Consider the following 17,500-nt stretch of genomic DNA (forward strand, 5'->3'; position numbering starts at 1 on the left):
GATGTGTTTTAATAAAAACACATCCAATGCCACGGAATGTCCAGCTGGTCACTCCACTGAGGCCATAGTAACGATGCCTCTTAGCGCGCTACGAGTGCCCCTGGAGCCCTCGTTAGCTACAAGGGTTTTAACAACGTTCATTACGCAACGATGCTTTCGGGAAACGGTGTGAAAAACTGTGCGATGCTCGTACGACAAACTTTCACCAACCACTTAGGCTAACGATGCTTTCGGGAAACTGGGCCCTGGTCCTCCAACAGCAAAACGCTTTATTTCACAGCTTATGAATGTAGACACGAGAACAAAATGGCTGAATGCCCCCAAAATGCCCCAAGTAGTAAGGAGTGACATGTTTGGAAACCTCATAAGACAGACAGCATTGAGAGGCAATACTACTTGTAAACTACAAAGTGGTATGACAGTTTTTACCACACAGTGTGTGTTTGTACTTTCACACGTGTTTGTACTTCCTAAGCCAACGTGTAGCTTGGCCTTAGCCCAGGTACGGAGTGCACTCAAGTCTTAGCCAGAGTTTACCTTGGCGACCGGTACCTCGGCTAGGGAAGTGCAATCAAGTTATCCTAGCAACTCAAACACAATGACTCACAGGCAAAGTTTAAAACTCACGCAGACACACACACTCTTCTGGTTCGGTTACAGTAAAGACTATGACTCCCCCCCCTATCGCACGGTAAACATGTATAAGGAAAAGAATGGCCTGGGACTTTAATCAGTGGTTCTTAATAAGTATTTCCAGGCGAAGAGGTTAGGCTAGGCCACGCTAGGCTGCACTGATTTCTCTCAGCGACTGTCACGAGAGCTTGAACGCCCCCCTCCCACTTCTCCCAGCCCCCCCCCCCCCCCAGCCTCCCCCCCCCCCAACCACACACTCTCCCACTCACCTCCACCCCAGGCAACTTAATTTTATGCAGCGTCTTGCAGTGTATGCAGCTATTTTCCGTAGCGAGCGCGACCAGAATCTGAATTCACGAACAGTTTTTCGTGCGTGTGTGCATGTGTGCGTCTGTGTGTGTGTGTGTGTGTGATAAATACAGGCGGAGGAGCTGGCTCCGCCCCCGGTGTGAGGCATCACCCCGTCCTCAGACCTTACTCCTCTGGGTGGTCCCAAACCCGCCCCCCCCCTCCCCATTAACCAAATCCGCTTTTACTGGCGCCTTCCCGACGCAGACTTTACATCAAACTTTTTATGTCCTTACTCTTCCCAAGAGTCTGGTGGGCACCTCCTCCTCCCCCCCCCCCCCCCCCCCCCCTTTGTGGCCTGGTTCCGGTCGTCACAGAGACAATGCTAATGGTGATATCTCACCTGTTGTCCGAAGCTGTCAAAACGCCGCAAACAAACTCAATCAAAAACAGGGGAGTGGGGGGGTGGAAGCTAGGGGTGGACAGCAGCAGACACACACACACACACACACACACAAACAAACACATATACACATATCAGGGACCTTATTAATTGTTGTTTGTTTAAGTCTTCGTCTGTGACCAAAGAGACACCCAAGGGGTACACTGTCTGTGTACCCCTCATTCCCCACCCTCCCTTTTCCTCCATGCCCAAAGCGGACTCAGCTGGACTCAACTTTGCCATCCATGACCAAAACCAAAGGTCTTCCTTTTACTTTAATTCACTTTGCTTTTTTTTTTTCCAATCCCAAACCGATTTTTGCGAGGGACTCGATGTGAACTTTCCCATGGAAAAAGTGAGAGAAAAAAAAAAGAAAAAAAGAACTGATGTCTCCGCTAGGGCCAAGGGGAACGTTTCTCTTGCTCAGCGCTGTCTAAACCAAAACTTTCCCCCCCCCTCCTCCGCTCAATTACCTTCCTCCGAGCATCTGTCGTCTCTTCTAATGAGACCGGTCACATTGTCATACTTCAGGCTAGCAGGCGGGGGGCGGGGCTAATCCGGCACGTCGGCGGGACGGCGGGCGAGGTGAGAGACGTCATTCCCACTGTCACCGCCGCTCTGATGTCATCATCAATCACGGTGCACCTCGCAAACAGTTGTGTGTTTGCGCCGCTGCCGAAGACTTGATGCGTTTGTCCCAAATTAGATTCCGTCTCCCGAGTCATTCATCATGTCTGAGAGACGCACACACGCGCACACACAGAAACACACACACACACACACACACACTCATATACAAACATAAACATAGACAAAATACCACAAACAAACATACATACATTATAACAGAAACACACAATAACACACACACACGCACACCCACACAGTATATATTTATATATGCTAATATACGGAGACCAGAAAGGGTCCCTCAGGCTTGTGTGAGTTAATAAAAAATAAAAAAAGTCCTGCAGTTCCTTTGTCCTTCCCGGCGTCATATTTATGAGTGCAGACAGAGGAACGGCATTGAGTTTCAAAGGACAACATTTGTTCAAATGAATGCATACCTCTGTCAGGATGAATGAAGGCCAAGCATCAAGGCGTAATGGCACTGCCATTGAGAGTAGTTCTGGCAAAAGCCTTTTGTACGTGCACGCCCGGTCCACGCTCAGCCCGCACTCAGCCGTGGCTGAATGGCGGGGGTGAGGGAGGGAGGAAGGTAGGAGGGTCTCCCCCCCCCCACTGAATGGCACTCTAGGCGATAGGAGACAAGCGAGCTCAGGGCAGAGAGACCTGGAAATTGATGAAATATATATATATATATGAGAGAGATAGAGAGAGAGAGAGAGAGAGAGAGAGAGAGAGAGAGAGAGAGAGCGAGAGAAGCGTTATTTCCCACGAGAAAAATGCACCAGCACACACACACACACACACACACACACACACACACACACACACACAAACAAGCATACCGTGCAGAAAGATGCAGATCTCCGGGTGGCATTTAAATGCAAAGTACAAACAAGCCTCCGTCTTTCCCCATCGCTCGTATTTTATTTTGCACTCAACACCCAAACACAAAAACACACGCACCTACCCAAACACGCCCACACGCCCACGCACAGAACAGAAGTGATAAAGGCATGGCTCCTGGTGCATGTGTTGGTCTGATAAGACAGCAGCTGTCTTTGTACTACTCCAAGCGCCCCCATCACTCTGCCCACATGTTTAACCACATCCCCCCCTGCACCCAGCCCCCCGTGAGTGGGTGCAGGGGGTAGTGTTGGGAAGGTCCTGGCTCTGGGGGGGGGGTGGGGGGGGGGGGGGGGGGGTGCCCGGGGGGGTCCAGGAGTCTGGCTTATATACACATAGGGTGTAGGTCCCCCATAGCTTCTGTGTCTTTATAGAGGCATGGTCTTATGGAGTCGGGAATACAGTTCCCGACTCCCCCCCGGCCACCACCCCCTGCCCCCGCCCCCTGCCCCCGCCCCCTGCCCCTCAGACAAATACACACAGAAATAAATAAACACACACTTTCACACGGCTAACTCCTCGAGGGGGTGGTCTGCAGTCTGCTGTCCTCAACAGTTATGTTCCAAGTCACCAGACTTCAGGGTATGAGGAGGAATACCCCTGGATCTGTTTACTGGAAGAATTGAGATTAAATCGAGAATAATGAGAGTTGGCATCGGCTAAACGGTTTTGCAGGTTTGTGTGCGTGTGCGTGTCTGTGTGTGTGTCTGTGTGTGTGTGTGTGTGTGTGTGTGTGTGCATGAGAGATCATTATCATGCAGGCAGTATAGGTGGCGGCTCCGTGCTGATGTGACCCAGTGTTTTGATTGGTCAGTGCCGATGACAGACTGTGTGTTCCGAGCCCTCTGGTTGGTCTGCTGCACCCGGTGTCAAAGCCCTACAGTGCCATCCTGTGGAGGCCAAGTGAAGTGCAGCTGCAGGGTGCCGCTGACTCTCTCCGAGAGTCCCAGGTGGAGCCCTCAGGACTAAACAGGGACACACAGCACACCACAATTTGTTTCCCGCCTTGTGACTGTCTGTCTGACTAATTCCACTGTCAGGCTCGATTACGTTCAACGTGACACTGCTGGTTTAGGTTCCTTTGCAATTCTGCCAGTAAGCTAAATGTGTTGTGTGATCGAAACCAGCCCAATCTAATGGTACCATCAGGCATCCACAGAGTTAGCACAACTTCCCCTGGTATTCAACTTGGTAGCAACTTGCCAGACCTATCCTAAGCTATTTGAAGGACACTTTCATCCAAAGTGTCTAACAATACCGCAAGTGCATATTTACACTTAGTACAGGGTGGCACCGGGTGGGCAATCATCCCCTTTGAGTGGCAGTGTTGACGCCATAGCTCTGCCAGCTGAGCGAGACAAGAGCGCTTTATTTCTATTCAGACGGATGCGTCAGCCAGAGCATCAGAGAGCCGCTTGGTTCCATATGAGGTCATCCCAGCCCCCGTTCTGTTTCCGTATTCAGGGGGGGACCGGTGCACATAGGGAGCCTATATCCTCCTGAGCTGTTTTGACGCCACCCTACTGCGACACCGTAATCTCTGTTGACTGTAGATGGCGTCGGGAGCTTGTGGCGCAGGTTGATAAGAATTTCTTCCTCGGCACGGCAGTCATTTTGCCCACGGGTGCCAGGAGCGCCTTCTTCACAGCGCCACAAAAAAAAACATTCTTATCCCCAGAGGGAAGGAAGACACTTTGATGATGTTCACGCACGCACGCACACCGAGCACACACACACACACACACACACACACACACACACACACACACACACACACACGCACGTCTCTTGAAGTGAGCATCATGTCATTGCAAGTTTAGTTTTTATTTATTTGTCTCCCAACAGAGTGACGGACAGGAACAACGGGAGGAAGTTCAACCAAGGATATCAGCCTGTTCCTAACGGGCTATCAGTGGGCCCACTACAGCTCCCCCCGCCTGTTCTCCCCTGAGGGGAAAAGTCCTGTCTGAGCCTGACAGATCCCCGCGCTTTGCATCCCGCCGAGCCAATCCACTTCAATGCCACCCAATGAAAACGCTGTTATGCTAATGCCTCCCTAGGAGTTGGGAAGGGCTTTTTAAACACCTGAAAGTGTGTTTTGATCCGTCACGGTCTCTTTACGCCTCTCTGTGTTTTGTTTACTGCGCTGCCTGAATATTAAACACCAGAAGGCGTCTAATTAAATGCCCAATCTGGGAAATGGCTGGCGAAATGGCATTTAGAAATGAATAAAGACTGGGATGAGTTTTTGCTTTTACTTGTGCTTTTACTTTGTCTGCAGAAAACACTGCAGGGCTAGAATCTGGTGGTAGTTACCACTATAGAGGGTACAAGAATCATAGAATAGGATTAAAAGGGATTAAATACAACACGTACAACTTTTTGGCAAAACAAAACAAAGAGTTCCATTTGCATATCTGAAATAAGACATTAGGATACCTCCTGAGATAAAAAAAGCACTCTAAAGTAAAAAAGAAAACATAATCACCCAAACAAGACACATAAATATGAATGCAACTCAACATCTATTAGGAGAGGGTGGCCACATCATCACAATAACATAATAGCATAACACATAACACTGTGTAGGTTTACATCACAAAATGAACTCTTTCACTGTCATATTTATCAAAAAATGTTTGCATCTCCCAGACACACGACATGAACATGCTGAACTCCCCCATTCAAATCAAATCAGGCTTTGTTGAATGAATAGCACTAAAAAATAACAAAAATAACAGTTTCCTTGAAAAAGGCTTGAAGCTCTAGACATTGCTCTATATAAATTTTATTTATAATTGAAAAATACCTTCACAAAGACATTAGAAAAGTGTGTTGTACGAAGGATTCAACCTTCGTTCCTTGTACTCCCTTGAACTAATCTCATATGTGGATTGGAAGAAATCTGATTCGATTCCGATCCCATTAAATTAGTTTATTCAACAACCCTGAGAGAAGTTTATGAGGTTTAATCACATGTGCATGAAAAAGGATTAGGAGTATAGTCGTTGTTGATTATGGCCACAAACGAGCCAAAACACAACAAAAACACTTTCTCGCCAATTTCTTAAATCTTCTCACGCCTAAAATAAAATATTCTCAATGGATTGTGTTATCCTAACACCCTCCTATTACAAATTAAAATATGGGCCACTTTCAAGTTCACCTTAAAACAACAACATGCAATACATTCATACAAAATAGTCGATACTAACCCGTTGGCCTGATATGGTTACAGTTAGGACACGATTAATGCTGAACTCGAGGTAACGGCAACACAGCAGAGATTCTCGAGCAAATTTACATTTATTACTCTGACCCTATTAATTACAAAGTACCCCCCCCCCAAAAAAAGGTACCACAGTTGTATTTGCATATCTGTACTAAGACACTAGGATACCGCCTGAGATAAAAAGCTAAAGGAAAACATAATCAACCAAACCAGACTCACAAATATTAATGCAACTCTCTGGGCGGCCTACGAATCACAACACTGTACCTTTGCAGAGCAGTGATGAAAATGTACATGTTTACCACAGAACATGATTATTATTATTATCATTTCTAGGAACAGGAATGCATGTGAGATAGAGGGGGAGGACATGCAGCCAAGGACCGAGGGCAGGAATCGAACCCGGGTCGCAGTGATCAGGACTGAGCCTGTATGGTACGCGCTCTACCCGGGGCACCACCGGGTAGAGCGTCCTAGAACATGCCCCCAGGCCGATCCCTGGGGGCATGCCCCCTGTCCCAGAACTCCTCTTTGGAAGTCGAGCCACATGTGACCTCTCTTTGATTAGAGCACTCATTCAAATCAAATCAAAACTTTATTGATTGAAGAGCACTAAAAAAAATAACATGGAATTAATTTCACATAACGAAGAACATCTGCAGACACACATTATAACGCATCTGCTTGATTCTGACCTTCACTGTCGTCCACGACTCCTTCATTGATATTTCTGAATATGCAGGAGCCATTTATTTGGACAAGTGCTGTGAGCCATGACTAATATGTTTTAGTGAAGGCAAGAGAGTCCCCCTCATCTCAGCAGGTTTATTTGAGCTCCTCTTGGTTTCCATGGAAAAAAAACCCTGAAGTTCTGAGAGGTATTAGTTATAAGTAGCAGCTTACTGAAAACCCATCCATATTTCACTAGTATTTTAAATGGACAGGGGAGGATAGTGTAGAGGGCTACGGTGGTCCGAGTCCAGCCGTGTCTAGCGATCTGCCTGTCCTCAAGGACCCATGTCCTTGAGCACCATCGTCTCAGTTCTAACCTGCTCATTACTGTCATCCGTCCGAATTCACAGTGCATCACTTTGATAGAAGCCACCTTCACACAGAAGACAAAGAAGTGCATAGTTTATCACACACGTGAGGTATGATCTCCATCTGCCTTAACGTCACACACGTCATGAAAGTTCTGGAAAGACTGATATTGACCCATTCTCAGTCCTCAGGTAAGCACCTCTCTGGACCCACAGAGGTTGGCTGACAGCCCAGAGGTAGCAGTTAAAGTTGCCCTCATCTATCTGCTTCAGCAGGCTGGAGAAAAGCAGGCAGGACTGGGAGGATCATGTTTGTTTGATTTCTCCAGAGCCTTCAACACGACCCAGCCAACACTGCTGTGTGAGGGAGGGAGAAGTCTTAAATTTCCCTTTGGTGATCATTAAAGTACTCTTTCTAATCACATTTTCGTGATTAAATATTAAATGTCTGAATCCAATAAGGCTGCCAGAAAATGGTTTAGCACAAAATCTTCCGTCGATATTGTAATTATTTGGCATCTTATCAAAGTAATAACACCTTTAAATCATATAAACACTGGGTAATATTCAAGAAATTGTAGATTACTGTCATGGTAATGTGATTAAACCTCAATTGAATGATTGCTTGTTGGTAATTTTGTTTTATAGCTGCCATCTCTAATTTTAGGCAAAATAAGAAGTGTCCCAAAGTGACAAATTTGCAAAATCTATTGAGAAAAAATGGACTGACTAATTCAACAGTTTCTCCTGGCCTGGGCCCTGTCGTTGTGGACCGTAACCACAGGGCCTAGCAAAGAAATAGATCTTCCTGATCCCCCTCACCGATAACCTCCCTGATTCCTCCCTGGAAAACGAGGACCGGTCCATATTTCACACGATTAACACAGACATCTCGCCATTTAATAGACTTTTTACCCGAAGCAAAAACGAGACACGAGGTCAAACATAGCTCAGAAACTGCAATCCGAAAGAACAAGCAAAACCTCAACACAACAACGAGAACACCAAGTGCTGCGGGACAAAGTTTAAAAAGCCAACAACATCTGGAGGGAAGTGCAGCTGTAGGAACCATCACACGAAGGTTATCAGAGCGATAACAGCTGCTAGCTCTTGCCCTCGATCCAATCCGCTGCCTGCTTGCACCACCGCTAACTTCCTTGCTGTTGCAGAAGATCTCATGAGACCTATGACATTGGCATTGCCGTCGGTTGTATAGAGCCTTGGAGAGGGAACGGCAAAGTGTGGGCCATCTGTGTGAGGGTGTGTGTGTGGGGGGGGGGGGGGGTTTACAGCAATATGCTGAATGTTACTGTATAATGATCGCTTACTGGGAGATGATGGTGCCGGGGCTCATTGCCCACGATGAGCAGACGTTGGAGATATCCTGTGGATTGATGAGGGCCGAGGGGGGCAGTGGGGGTGGGGCTGGGGATATGATAGGTCAAATGGAATATTCCGGGCGGCACCGACTAGATGATCCAAAAAATTGCATATTCTTTAGTGAACTGCTCTATTGAGAGTCATGATGGGAAGTGTGTGATGCGATGTGGGCACTGGGTCCACAGGAAACACATTACCTCCAAACGACCATCCACCGTATTGCTTTGCTCGTTCGCCCAAGGCTGGACCACTGCCATACTTCACCCTCCAACATAAATCGCACCCCACAACCATGCTGGATCCCAGGCCCCACCTGGGTCCTCTCTTCACTCGTTTTTTACTTTCCCAACCGGAGTTCTCTTGAGTTCTTCTTTGTCCCCTTTATAGCCGTAGAGTCAGCTGGGGGCTGTCAGATCTGAAACTAATTGCCATAATGTGTGTGTGTATATAAACTGAATTGGAATTGGCTGAATGGTGAAATATGAGAAGCTGCCAAGTTAGGGCAACCTGACATTTTGGTACCAGCCAATGAAAATGAACATTGAATTCAAATGAACCTCAACATGCATTACGTATGACGAGGCCTTTTTGAAACGCCGTCCATACGTCTGAAATGACTGTGCAGTAAACGCTAAGCTGGGAACCAGATGAATCTGCAAGCTCATGTTTTATTTTCTGTGGCATATATGCATCTGGCCCAACTCCGGTTCCGACGAAATATTTCCAGGAGACATGGCCTGGGTCGGGCCAATCACAACCGCGCATCTAATATGGGGCGGGTTTAACAACGATGGCTGAACCGAGGAGGGCCTATGGGAGCGCCGTGGAAGCCTTTTTATATAAACAACCGAGATGTCTGCCGCTGAGGTGTCCCCTATTCGTTCCTCTGATTGGTTTTAGTTCTGCTGTTTCCAGGGGGCCGTTGATAACACCCCTTGGAAATCGAAAAATCAACTGAGAGGTTCCAGGCTAATACCCATTTGCAATGATGTCAGGCTGAGTAAATGCAGCTCTGTTTACCAATAGCCTGTTTCCGCGGGAACGAATCCACCTGGATTCCTCCAGGTGTGTTTGTCCTCCTGGACCCCGGGTGTCTGCTGAACACGCCCTTCATGCTGAGGATATGTGAGCAGAAGGGGAAGTCATTTGGAAGGGTCTCTGAATAGCCAATCAAAGGGGGACGGGGGGGGGCTCCGACCCTGCCGTCACTCAGCAGGGGGATCTGGTTGACCAAAGGAAGGGAGCAGGGACATCTCCTCTCCTAGATGAGAGCCGGGCCTGCTGACGGAGGGGCCCTGGCCACCGTGGACCCAGCCCTGGCACCTTCCCTACTTCTATTGACTACTGTTCCATCCAGGGCTGGCACTCGTACCTGTCTGGAACAACTCTATAGTATCCCATATCAGAGGGACTGTATCAGATGGTTAGACGGCTAGCGTGAGAGAGTACTGTGTGTGTGTGTGTGTGTGTGTGTGTGTGTGTGTATGTGTGTGTGCGTGTGCGCGCGCGTGCACCTTTGTGTGCAAAGGTGTGTGCGTGCGTATGCTACGTGTGAGTGTGTGTGAGTAGGTTTGTGCGAAGGAGCATGCTTGTGTGCTAGGTGTAAGTGTGTGAGTAGGTTTGTGCACTGGTGTGTGTGCGCGTGTGTGTGTGTGTGTGTGTGTGCCTAGATAATTGCATGTGTTGTACTTAAATCTCAGCAAGTGTGTTTGCGCGCCTGTGGCTGTTTTTCAACACCTTTATGGACTGTGGAGTAAAAACCGTGGGCGAGTTTGGATACCAACCCACACATATGAATCACTATCTGTCGGGCAGTGCAAGATGAGTTCTACCATTTGATTTCCAGTTTGTGCTCCAGGCTGTGATGTATGCGTGTCCATATCAGGCCACACTTGTTGAGTACACTTGTTGTTGTTGCAATGCAACTCTTATCATCAAATCGTGCCAGGATGCACCAACTGTCAGTTACTGACGGTTAGTTATCGGATGCTGCTGATCACCGTGGGATCCGAGCCACTGTCTCGAGGTGGTCAGGCTTGCTGTGTGGCTCTGGGCACAATGTGGGCAGATTACCGGCTTCGTCGTTAAAGCCACGGCCCATGCCTCCTTCACTCCTTCACTTCAATTAAGGCTTTAGTTACAATGAGTCACATCGTTAATTCAGAGCGTGAATAACTAACTTTCTAACATTAAAAAATGATGGACAAACTAGACTAAGCTGCTATTGAGATGTGTGATTATTGTAACACACCAACACATCAGCGGAATGCTGCTATACATTAAATGTGTCCATGTTGTTGATGTTGGGACGTTCCTGGCAGGCGGTTTTAAACTTGTGGAACGTGTGGGAGCTTCAAGTGTCAATTGTCAACGTCAAAAACCTGTGTTCATCTGATCGGCCCATCTGATCCCAAAAGCTGCAATGCATCAACTAGTGTAACGCAGGCCTGAGCGTGTTAGTGTTTGTGCATGTGCATGTGAGTCTATATACGTATGTGTACATGTTTGAGTGCTTATCTGCATTAATCGATGCATATATGTGCATATGTTCTGTGTGTGTGTGTGTGTGTGTGTGTGTGTGTGTGTGTGTGTGTGTGTGTGACGCGTGTATGTATGTATGTATATATGTATGGTTGTGTAAGTTTGTATGTATGTGTCTGTGTCTATGTGTCTAGATGTGTGTGCCTATGTGTATGCATGTGTCTATGTGTGTGTCTGACTAAGTGTACGCATGTGTCTGTGTGTGTGCACAGTGTCTGCAGGCAGGCTCTCTCCTGAGTGGGAATATCGAACTCAGCCAGCCATCCCTGTTGTACCCCCAGCCTATCCCTCGGTGTGATAGGCTTTTCTCACCCACTAAATGGGTGCTTCAGTCTGCACCGCAGTTTGTTATGGGCCTTAATAGAGGCAATTCACACTGGTCAGATGCTCATTGACCACACTGTTTGGACGCAATTCACAGGTCAGGTAACCTCATTTGGGGGCAGCTGGGGATGTCAACTTTGCTGGAGACATGAATACTGTTTACTACTATCAAGTAAGTCATTTGGTCACTTTTATCCATCCAACTAAACACGTACATTCGGTTGTTCAAGATCTCAATCTCGGTCAACCTTTCACACAGAGAAGGAGCTCAACCCATACTCGCTTCTCTCCTGACAGCAAATGGCATTGTGAGGCAGTATTTAATATATTACTACTAATATTACTATGAAGTCATTTAGCAGGCACCTTATCCAGATGGACTTCAGTGATGATTCATGTATTATATCGTCATTAAGGGGCAGGTAGGGGGGTGAGGCACCTTGCACAAGGACAGCAGACTGGAAGAGAGCAGTACTATTCTGTTCCAATATATATATATATATATATGTCATTTGACTTTCTAGCAATCAATGAAATTAACAATTTCACTGTATGCGTCCAGGAGCTTTCGCCACGTGTATTATTCATTGTCGCAACTCCAATACCGGACGGACCGTTCAAGATAAATCTTTCCATTAAATGTGAAAAACTGTGATCAGACCTGAACGGAGACTCATTGATGATGGATAGTCAGTCGTTACTCCTCATTTATTATTTTGGTGATCAAACCGTTGAACCCGGAGCGGTGCGGCGAACAGCCGGCAGAGCTTCAGTGGAGGTAATTGCTGCCCTTTTGGCGTCTCTGCGCGCCATCTGTCCACAGCTAATACAGCATGTGGCATTGTTTTCTCTACGCACACACGCCACGGGGGTTTTTTGCACACACGGACTAGACTAGGGTGACAAACACATACATACGTGCACAAAAAAAGTATGTGATGTACGTGAATTGCACAAAAAAACAAAGAGAGAGAACATCATCACGGTGAAAATGGTACCGACACACAAAGATTTACACGCAAGCACAAACTGACAGTGTTGCTGTGAGATTCGACCCAGACCCTGTACTTGAAGGCCTCCACGGAGCCTTCAACACAAGGGGTGGGGTCCCCCTATTCCACATGGTGGAACTAGGTGGTGGTCAAGCTCTCGTTGGTAAGCTAGGATCCTCAACAATTCTCCAGGATGCACATGTCACTACTTAACCGCGATGATGTCAAGGACACCCGACCTGATCTCTATGACCTGATCTCTATTTATTATTCAGCGGACACATTCAGACACAGGTCATTTAGGAGCAGGCAGCGGGGGTTAAACATCTGGCCCAAGGATGCCAACGAGTGTTCTGAAGTAATAAAGCAGGACGACTGAATTACTGTGTAACGTTTTGAGCCAGTTTACCTGGCCGTCATGTCGGGTGATGCGAAAACACAATCTGAGCTTGTGTTTGGATATTTAAACATCGGGGACATGCTGTTAGAGATTAATTGCTAATTGAACAGGGAGAAGCAAAGTCCCACAAGTTGTCTCTGGAGATGAGCGGTGAGGAGAATTTGAATGTCAGCCGGTGCTGGAATCCTCTTCTCATCTCACAGACTATCTGTGTATGCTAGATGATGAAGCAGTCTTTGAGGCTATTTTTCATAACATAAGGAAACTCAGAAAGAAGACGGAAGACCAAAATATCGCTTTTTTTTTTTAACGATGCATTGATGTTGAATAAAATCACACAACAGTATAGAATTTTCCAAGTAGTATTCATGAATGTATACACATACAAATGCAAACACACTACACACGTTTGTGATACGTGTGACACACACACACACACACACACACACACACACACACACACACACACACACACACACACACACACACACAATGGGTGCTTGATACACTAGGCTGTGATTATCATGTGTATCCAAACAGGTCTAATGGCATGAGTTATGATATTACAGCATGTCTCCATCAAGATAAACAGAAACGAGTAGATAACAAAATCAATATACATAAGCACGCTGTCAAAACAGACGAGCAAAACCGTCTTTCGCTAGCGGGCAAAAACCATTGTAGTGCTGCTTCGCATGTAATGTCCTGTGCTCTACGATTACACCCATTCCAATCTGAGACAGGGTAAGGGTCCGTGACCAGCTGTTTGAAATATGAAGTACTCGTTGCTATGATGTGACCGCTTGCCCCAGCAATCTTGGCCTGCGTTACTCATGCCAGCTCAAGTTTTACTCGAAATGAGGACGTGGTAATCATCAGGACATTTTCTTATACGATGCGAGAGATCAGTGGTTGGAACCGACAGAGATGCTGATTCGGACTGAGTTTCTGGTCAAAGTACGTTTTTTTCGCCATCACGAATCACAATCTTTAAATGTGACTGCTCAGCTCCACCGGAGCCATCGGCTCTATACTTAATGGGTGTTCTGTCAACTCTTTTGGCTGGGAGACACTGTCATAATAATCAATGGAAAGGGCTCCGGAAGATATTCTGTCCAAACCATAAAATGGCAGAGATTAAATTCTTAATGGCAAACACTAGCAACCACTTTCACTCATAAATGATTAAATCATTCTTTGTAAATTGACTGTTTACAATGTAAAAAAAAAAATTGGATCCTGCAGAGGAAATATTTTGTGTTATTGTTTTGACATGGATGCCAAAGCAACGCAGCACTTTTCAGTGGAGGCTAGAAAAATCTTTATATAGATTCATTTCTTTCTTTCCATAAGTCCCAAAAAAGTTGCTCTCTATATAAACAGTCGCAAACACTAAGGCTAAGTCAGTGCTAGCTGGTATCATGACATCAAAGTAACCTGAAGCTAAGCTAATACAAATTAGTGACCAAAAGTACATGTATTATTTTTGAGTCCCAAGCTTGTGTGTTAGAAGAATGGGCGGGGGGGGGGGGGGGGGGGCTATGCAGAGAGTGACAGTGAGCTAGATGTAAGCAGAAAGCATGACAGAGTTAATATATTTCACGGTCGTTTCCAACCAATCTACCAAAGTTAACCTAGCAAGGCCCTGTGCAAGCGGTGAGCTCACTAAAAGCCCACTCAAAAGGTCAAAGAGAGGGGAAATGGTTTTAAAATTGGTGTGACACAAGCTTAGAACTGTCAAGACTTTACTCAAAATGACCCCAAGAATATTTTCTCACTGGCACCATTACACACCTCTTCAGAGTCTATAATTCCCTCTCAGTGTTTTAAACGGGTGTGCCTAAAAAAACACATTTCCACAAGGAATGAGTGTTTGGCAGCTTCATCCGCTGTCAGTCCATGGACTCGGAGGGGCATGTGACGGGCTCCTGAACCACTTGCTTGACTTCACTCACTGGGATAGTTTTTAGGTTCCTTCAACCAACATGAGAGGAGAAAGACATCGGATATACTTTGACGGCTTTCCACGATGACATCTCTACGGTTTGACATTCTTGTGGCGAGATTGGAAATGCACGGACGTGGCTTCGGGGGACTTCACATGAAGTGAAGGTCAAATGACTCAAATGAAATGGTCAGAGGCTCGTCTGGAAAAAATATATTCTTTTCAACTGATGTTGAGTCACATTGACTATTAATCTATCCGACCCAATCTGTAGCGTTTGATCTCAGGCCCCAAGACAACTTGAGCAAACTCAAATTATATGGAGTGGGCACACTTTCCATAATGCATTCCTATTCCCTGACCTGTGGCAATAACATGTAGGCCAGATTGTGAAGTTGGAACAAAGCAAGCAGCTGGTAGAATCACTGATGATTAGCTATGATGTTGGCAGGCTGGAAAGTTCATCAACACATAGAGATGTCACTTTGTATTGATTTACTATACTGTGACAACAGATGGTGGTAGCCCCAGGTTAAGTTATTTGTGTTAATGGATGCATCTAAACCAAATTACGTAGTGTCTGACTGCAGTAAATGTTTGGTCCAATAGGGCCCAAGGAAACGGAAAGGATCTGAATTTGTGTCTGAACTGCACACACACACACACACACACACACACACACACAATCTCCTGACCTTATCTGACACTCACGTGGTTGCTGACCGCTGGGTCATGTGACCGAGTGATCACATGACCAAGCACTCAAGAAAGGGGCCAGTAATGGGAGACAGGAGGGAGGGCAGGCAGTGTGCTAGAGGCCACGCTTTGTGACTAAAGAGAGAGGAAAGACGGAAATAGGAGGGTTGAATGAGGTTACTGAGATTGCAGTGATTATGGCAGAATCTCAGTTTTTCTAATGTAAAGGAAATCTGAGTGGAATTTGTGGATACAAATACCACCGTGCAAAATGCGAGTGACCCATGACACCAACATTCGGGGATGTGCAGTGGCCTTATCTCAGCTGACTCTCTCTATTCACTCCGCATTCTTGTTGCTTATAGAAATAGAGTGCCATTCAGCAACCTGTACACACACACACACACACACACACAAACACAAACACAGGGAACTACATAAACTATGTTTACACCCACAGCAGTGATGGTGCAACTCTTAAGCTCCCCCCCTGCTGTGGCTGTCAATCGGCTGCGTCTACCTCCATCCATCACGGCCCGGCTCTTTGTGCTCACCTGCAGTTGACTGGGCGAAGACAGGAGCTCTTGTCAGTCTGTCAGTCAGTGAGTAACGACCACTGGTGCTATATGACCTCCAAACCCACCGCAACGCACGCACGCAACGCACACACGCACGCACACACGCACGCACACACGCACACGCACACGCACACACGCACACACACACACACGCACACACACACACACACACACAGAGTCAGGCCCTCCAGATAGTGCCCAGGCTTGGCTGGCCATATAAAAGGAATAGAAAAAGATATTTCACAGTGCAGCCCCCGAGCCCCTTAGCAGAACAAGGAGAATTACAGGACAGCGCGACGTTATTTGAGAAGTCAGCAACACAGGACACACAGAGTTATTGGAGCTGGTGGTATTTTATTTTAATGACGCTGGCTAAGAACCTGACCGGGCCTAGAGGGGCAGCACGCCGCGAGCCGTGAACCACTTACTCTAATTCTACTCTAAGTACCAACGAGACGGGGCGGGATGATGGTTGACGTCTGAAGAGAAGTGAGTGAGAGAGACTATGAATGACAGTCAGGTGTCTCGATGTGTGCAAGCGGTGGTTTTTCTACGAGGACGGCAGTACGTTGGCACTGAGCCGTTTGGTCCTGAGCCAATCAGTTCCCCAGCCTGAGTTCCAATTAGATCCCAGTTCTGGTACAAGTCAACCATCCAAACTGAATAATAGGCTCATTTGATTTCCCTTTACAGTAGGCGGCGTTCTAAGTTGTGTGTGTCTCACCGCACACTGAAGAATGAAAAGAGGGATTATACGTGAAACAGGATGGGGGTGATGGGGGTGAGGAGGGGGTGAGGAGGGGGGTTCCACCTGCTGGTGTCCAAACCGGCCGGCATGGAGGAATGATCAGCGGCGGAGCCGAACACTGCCGGTGTCGTAAATTAGCCCCCGGCAACGGTTGAGAGGCTCTTCCTGGCAGAAGCTACCGGACCAGACCTGATACGTACACACACACACACACCGGACCAAACACACATTCTCACACACGCGCACACGCACACACACACACACACACACACACACACACACACACACACACACACACAGAACGGACCCGAGGCATCAAACACACCAGACTTGACACACACACACACACACACACACACACACACACGCCCCCCCAACACACCGTACTTAACACACACACAAACACACAGACACGCTCCAAGCAGAGGGGGTATAAATCAGACAACTGCTGGTCCAGTCACTGCAGATGTTCCGTCCGAGAGAGGGGGAGGGGGAGGGGGAAGAGAGAGAGAGAGAGAGAGAGAGAGAGAGAGAGAGAGAGAGAGAGAGAGAGAGAGAGAGAGAGAGAGAGAGAGAGAGAGAGATACGCAGTGGAGGCAGTAACTCTTGCTACTCTGTAACCTTTCTCCGGCCCTGTAAAGAGTTATCTCGGGGCCCACAGGCCTCGGTGTTCGGGCGACTCCCGCGAACACACCGAGCAACAATAACCTGGCTTCTTGTCCTGGCTC

General features: G+C 47.1%; 1 protein-coding gene across 1 annotated transcript in view; it reads right to left on the reverse strand.

Annotated features, from left to right (window-relative positions):
• Window positions 1-17,500, reverse strand: part of cdca2 (cell division cycle associated 2) — a gene marked incomplete at its 5' end in the record, with an annotated part of 29,465 nt that overhangs the window by 6,008 nt on the left and 5,957 nt on the right. The window contains one exon of the mRNA XM_084468141.1: window positions 7,991-8,012. Coding sequence (XP_084324267.1) covers window positions 7,991-8,012 — 22 coding nt within the window. The remainder of the gene's footprint in view (window positions 1-7,990; window positions 8,013-17,500) is intronic.

This window comes from Micromesistius poutassou (assembly GCF_964030765.1).
Source record: "Micromesistius poutassou genome assembly, chromosome: 5".
Lineage (NCBI taxonomy): Eukaryota > Metazoa > Chordata > Actinopteri > Gadiformes > Gadidae > Micromesistius > Micromesistius poutassou.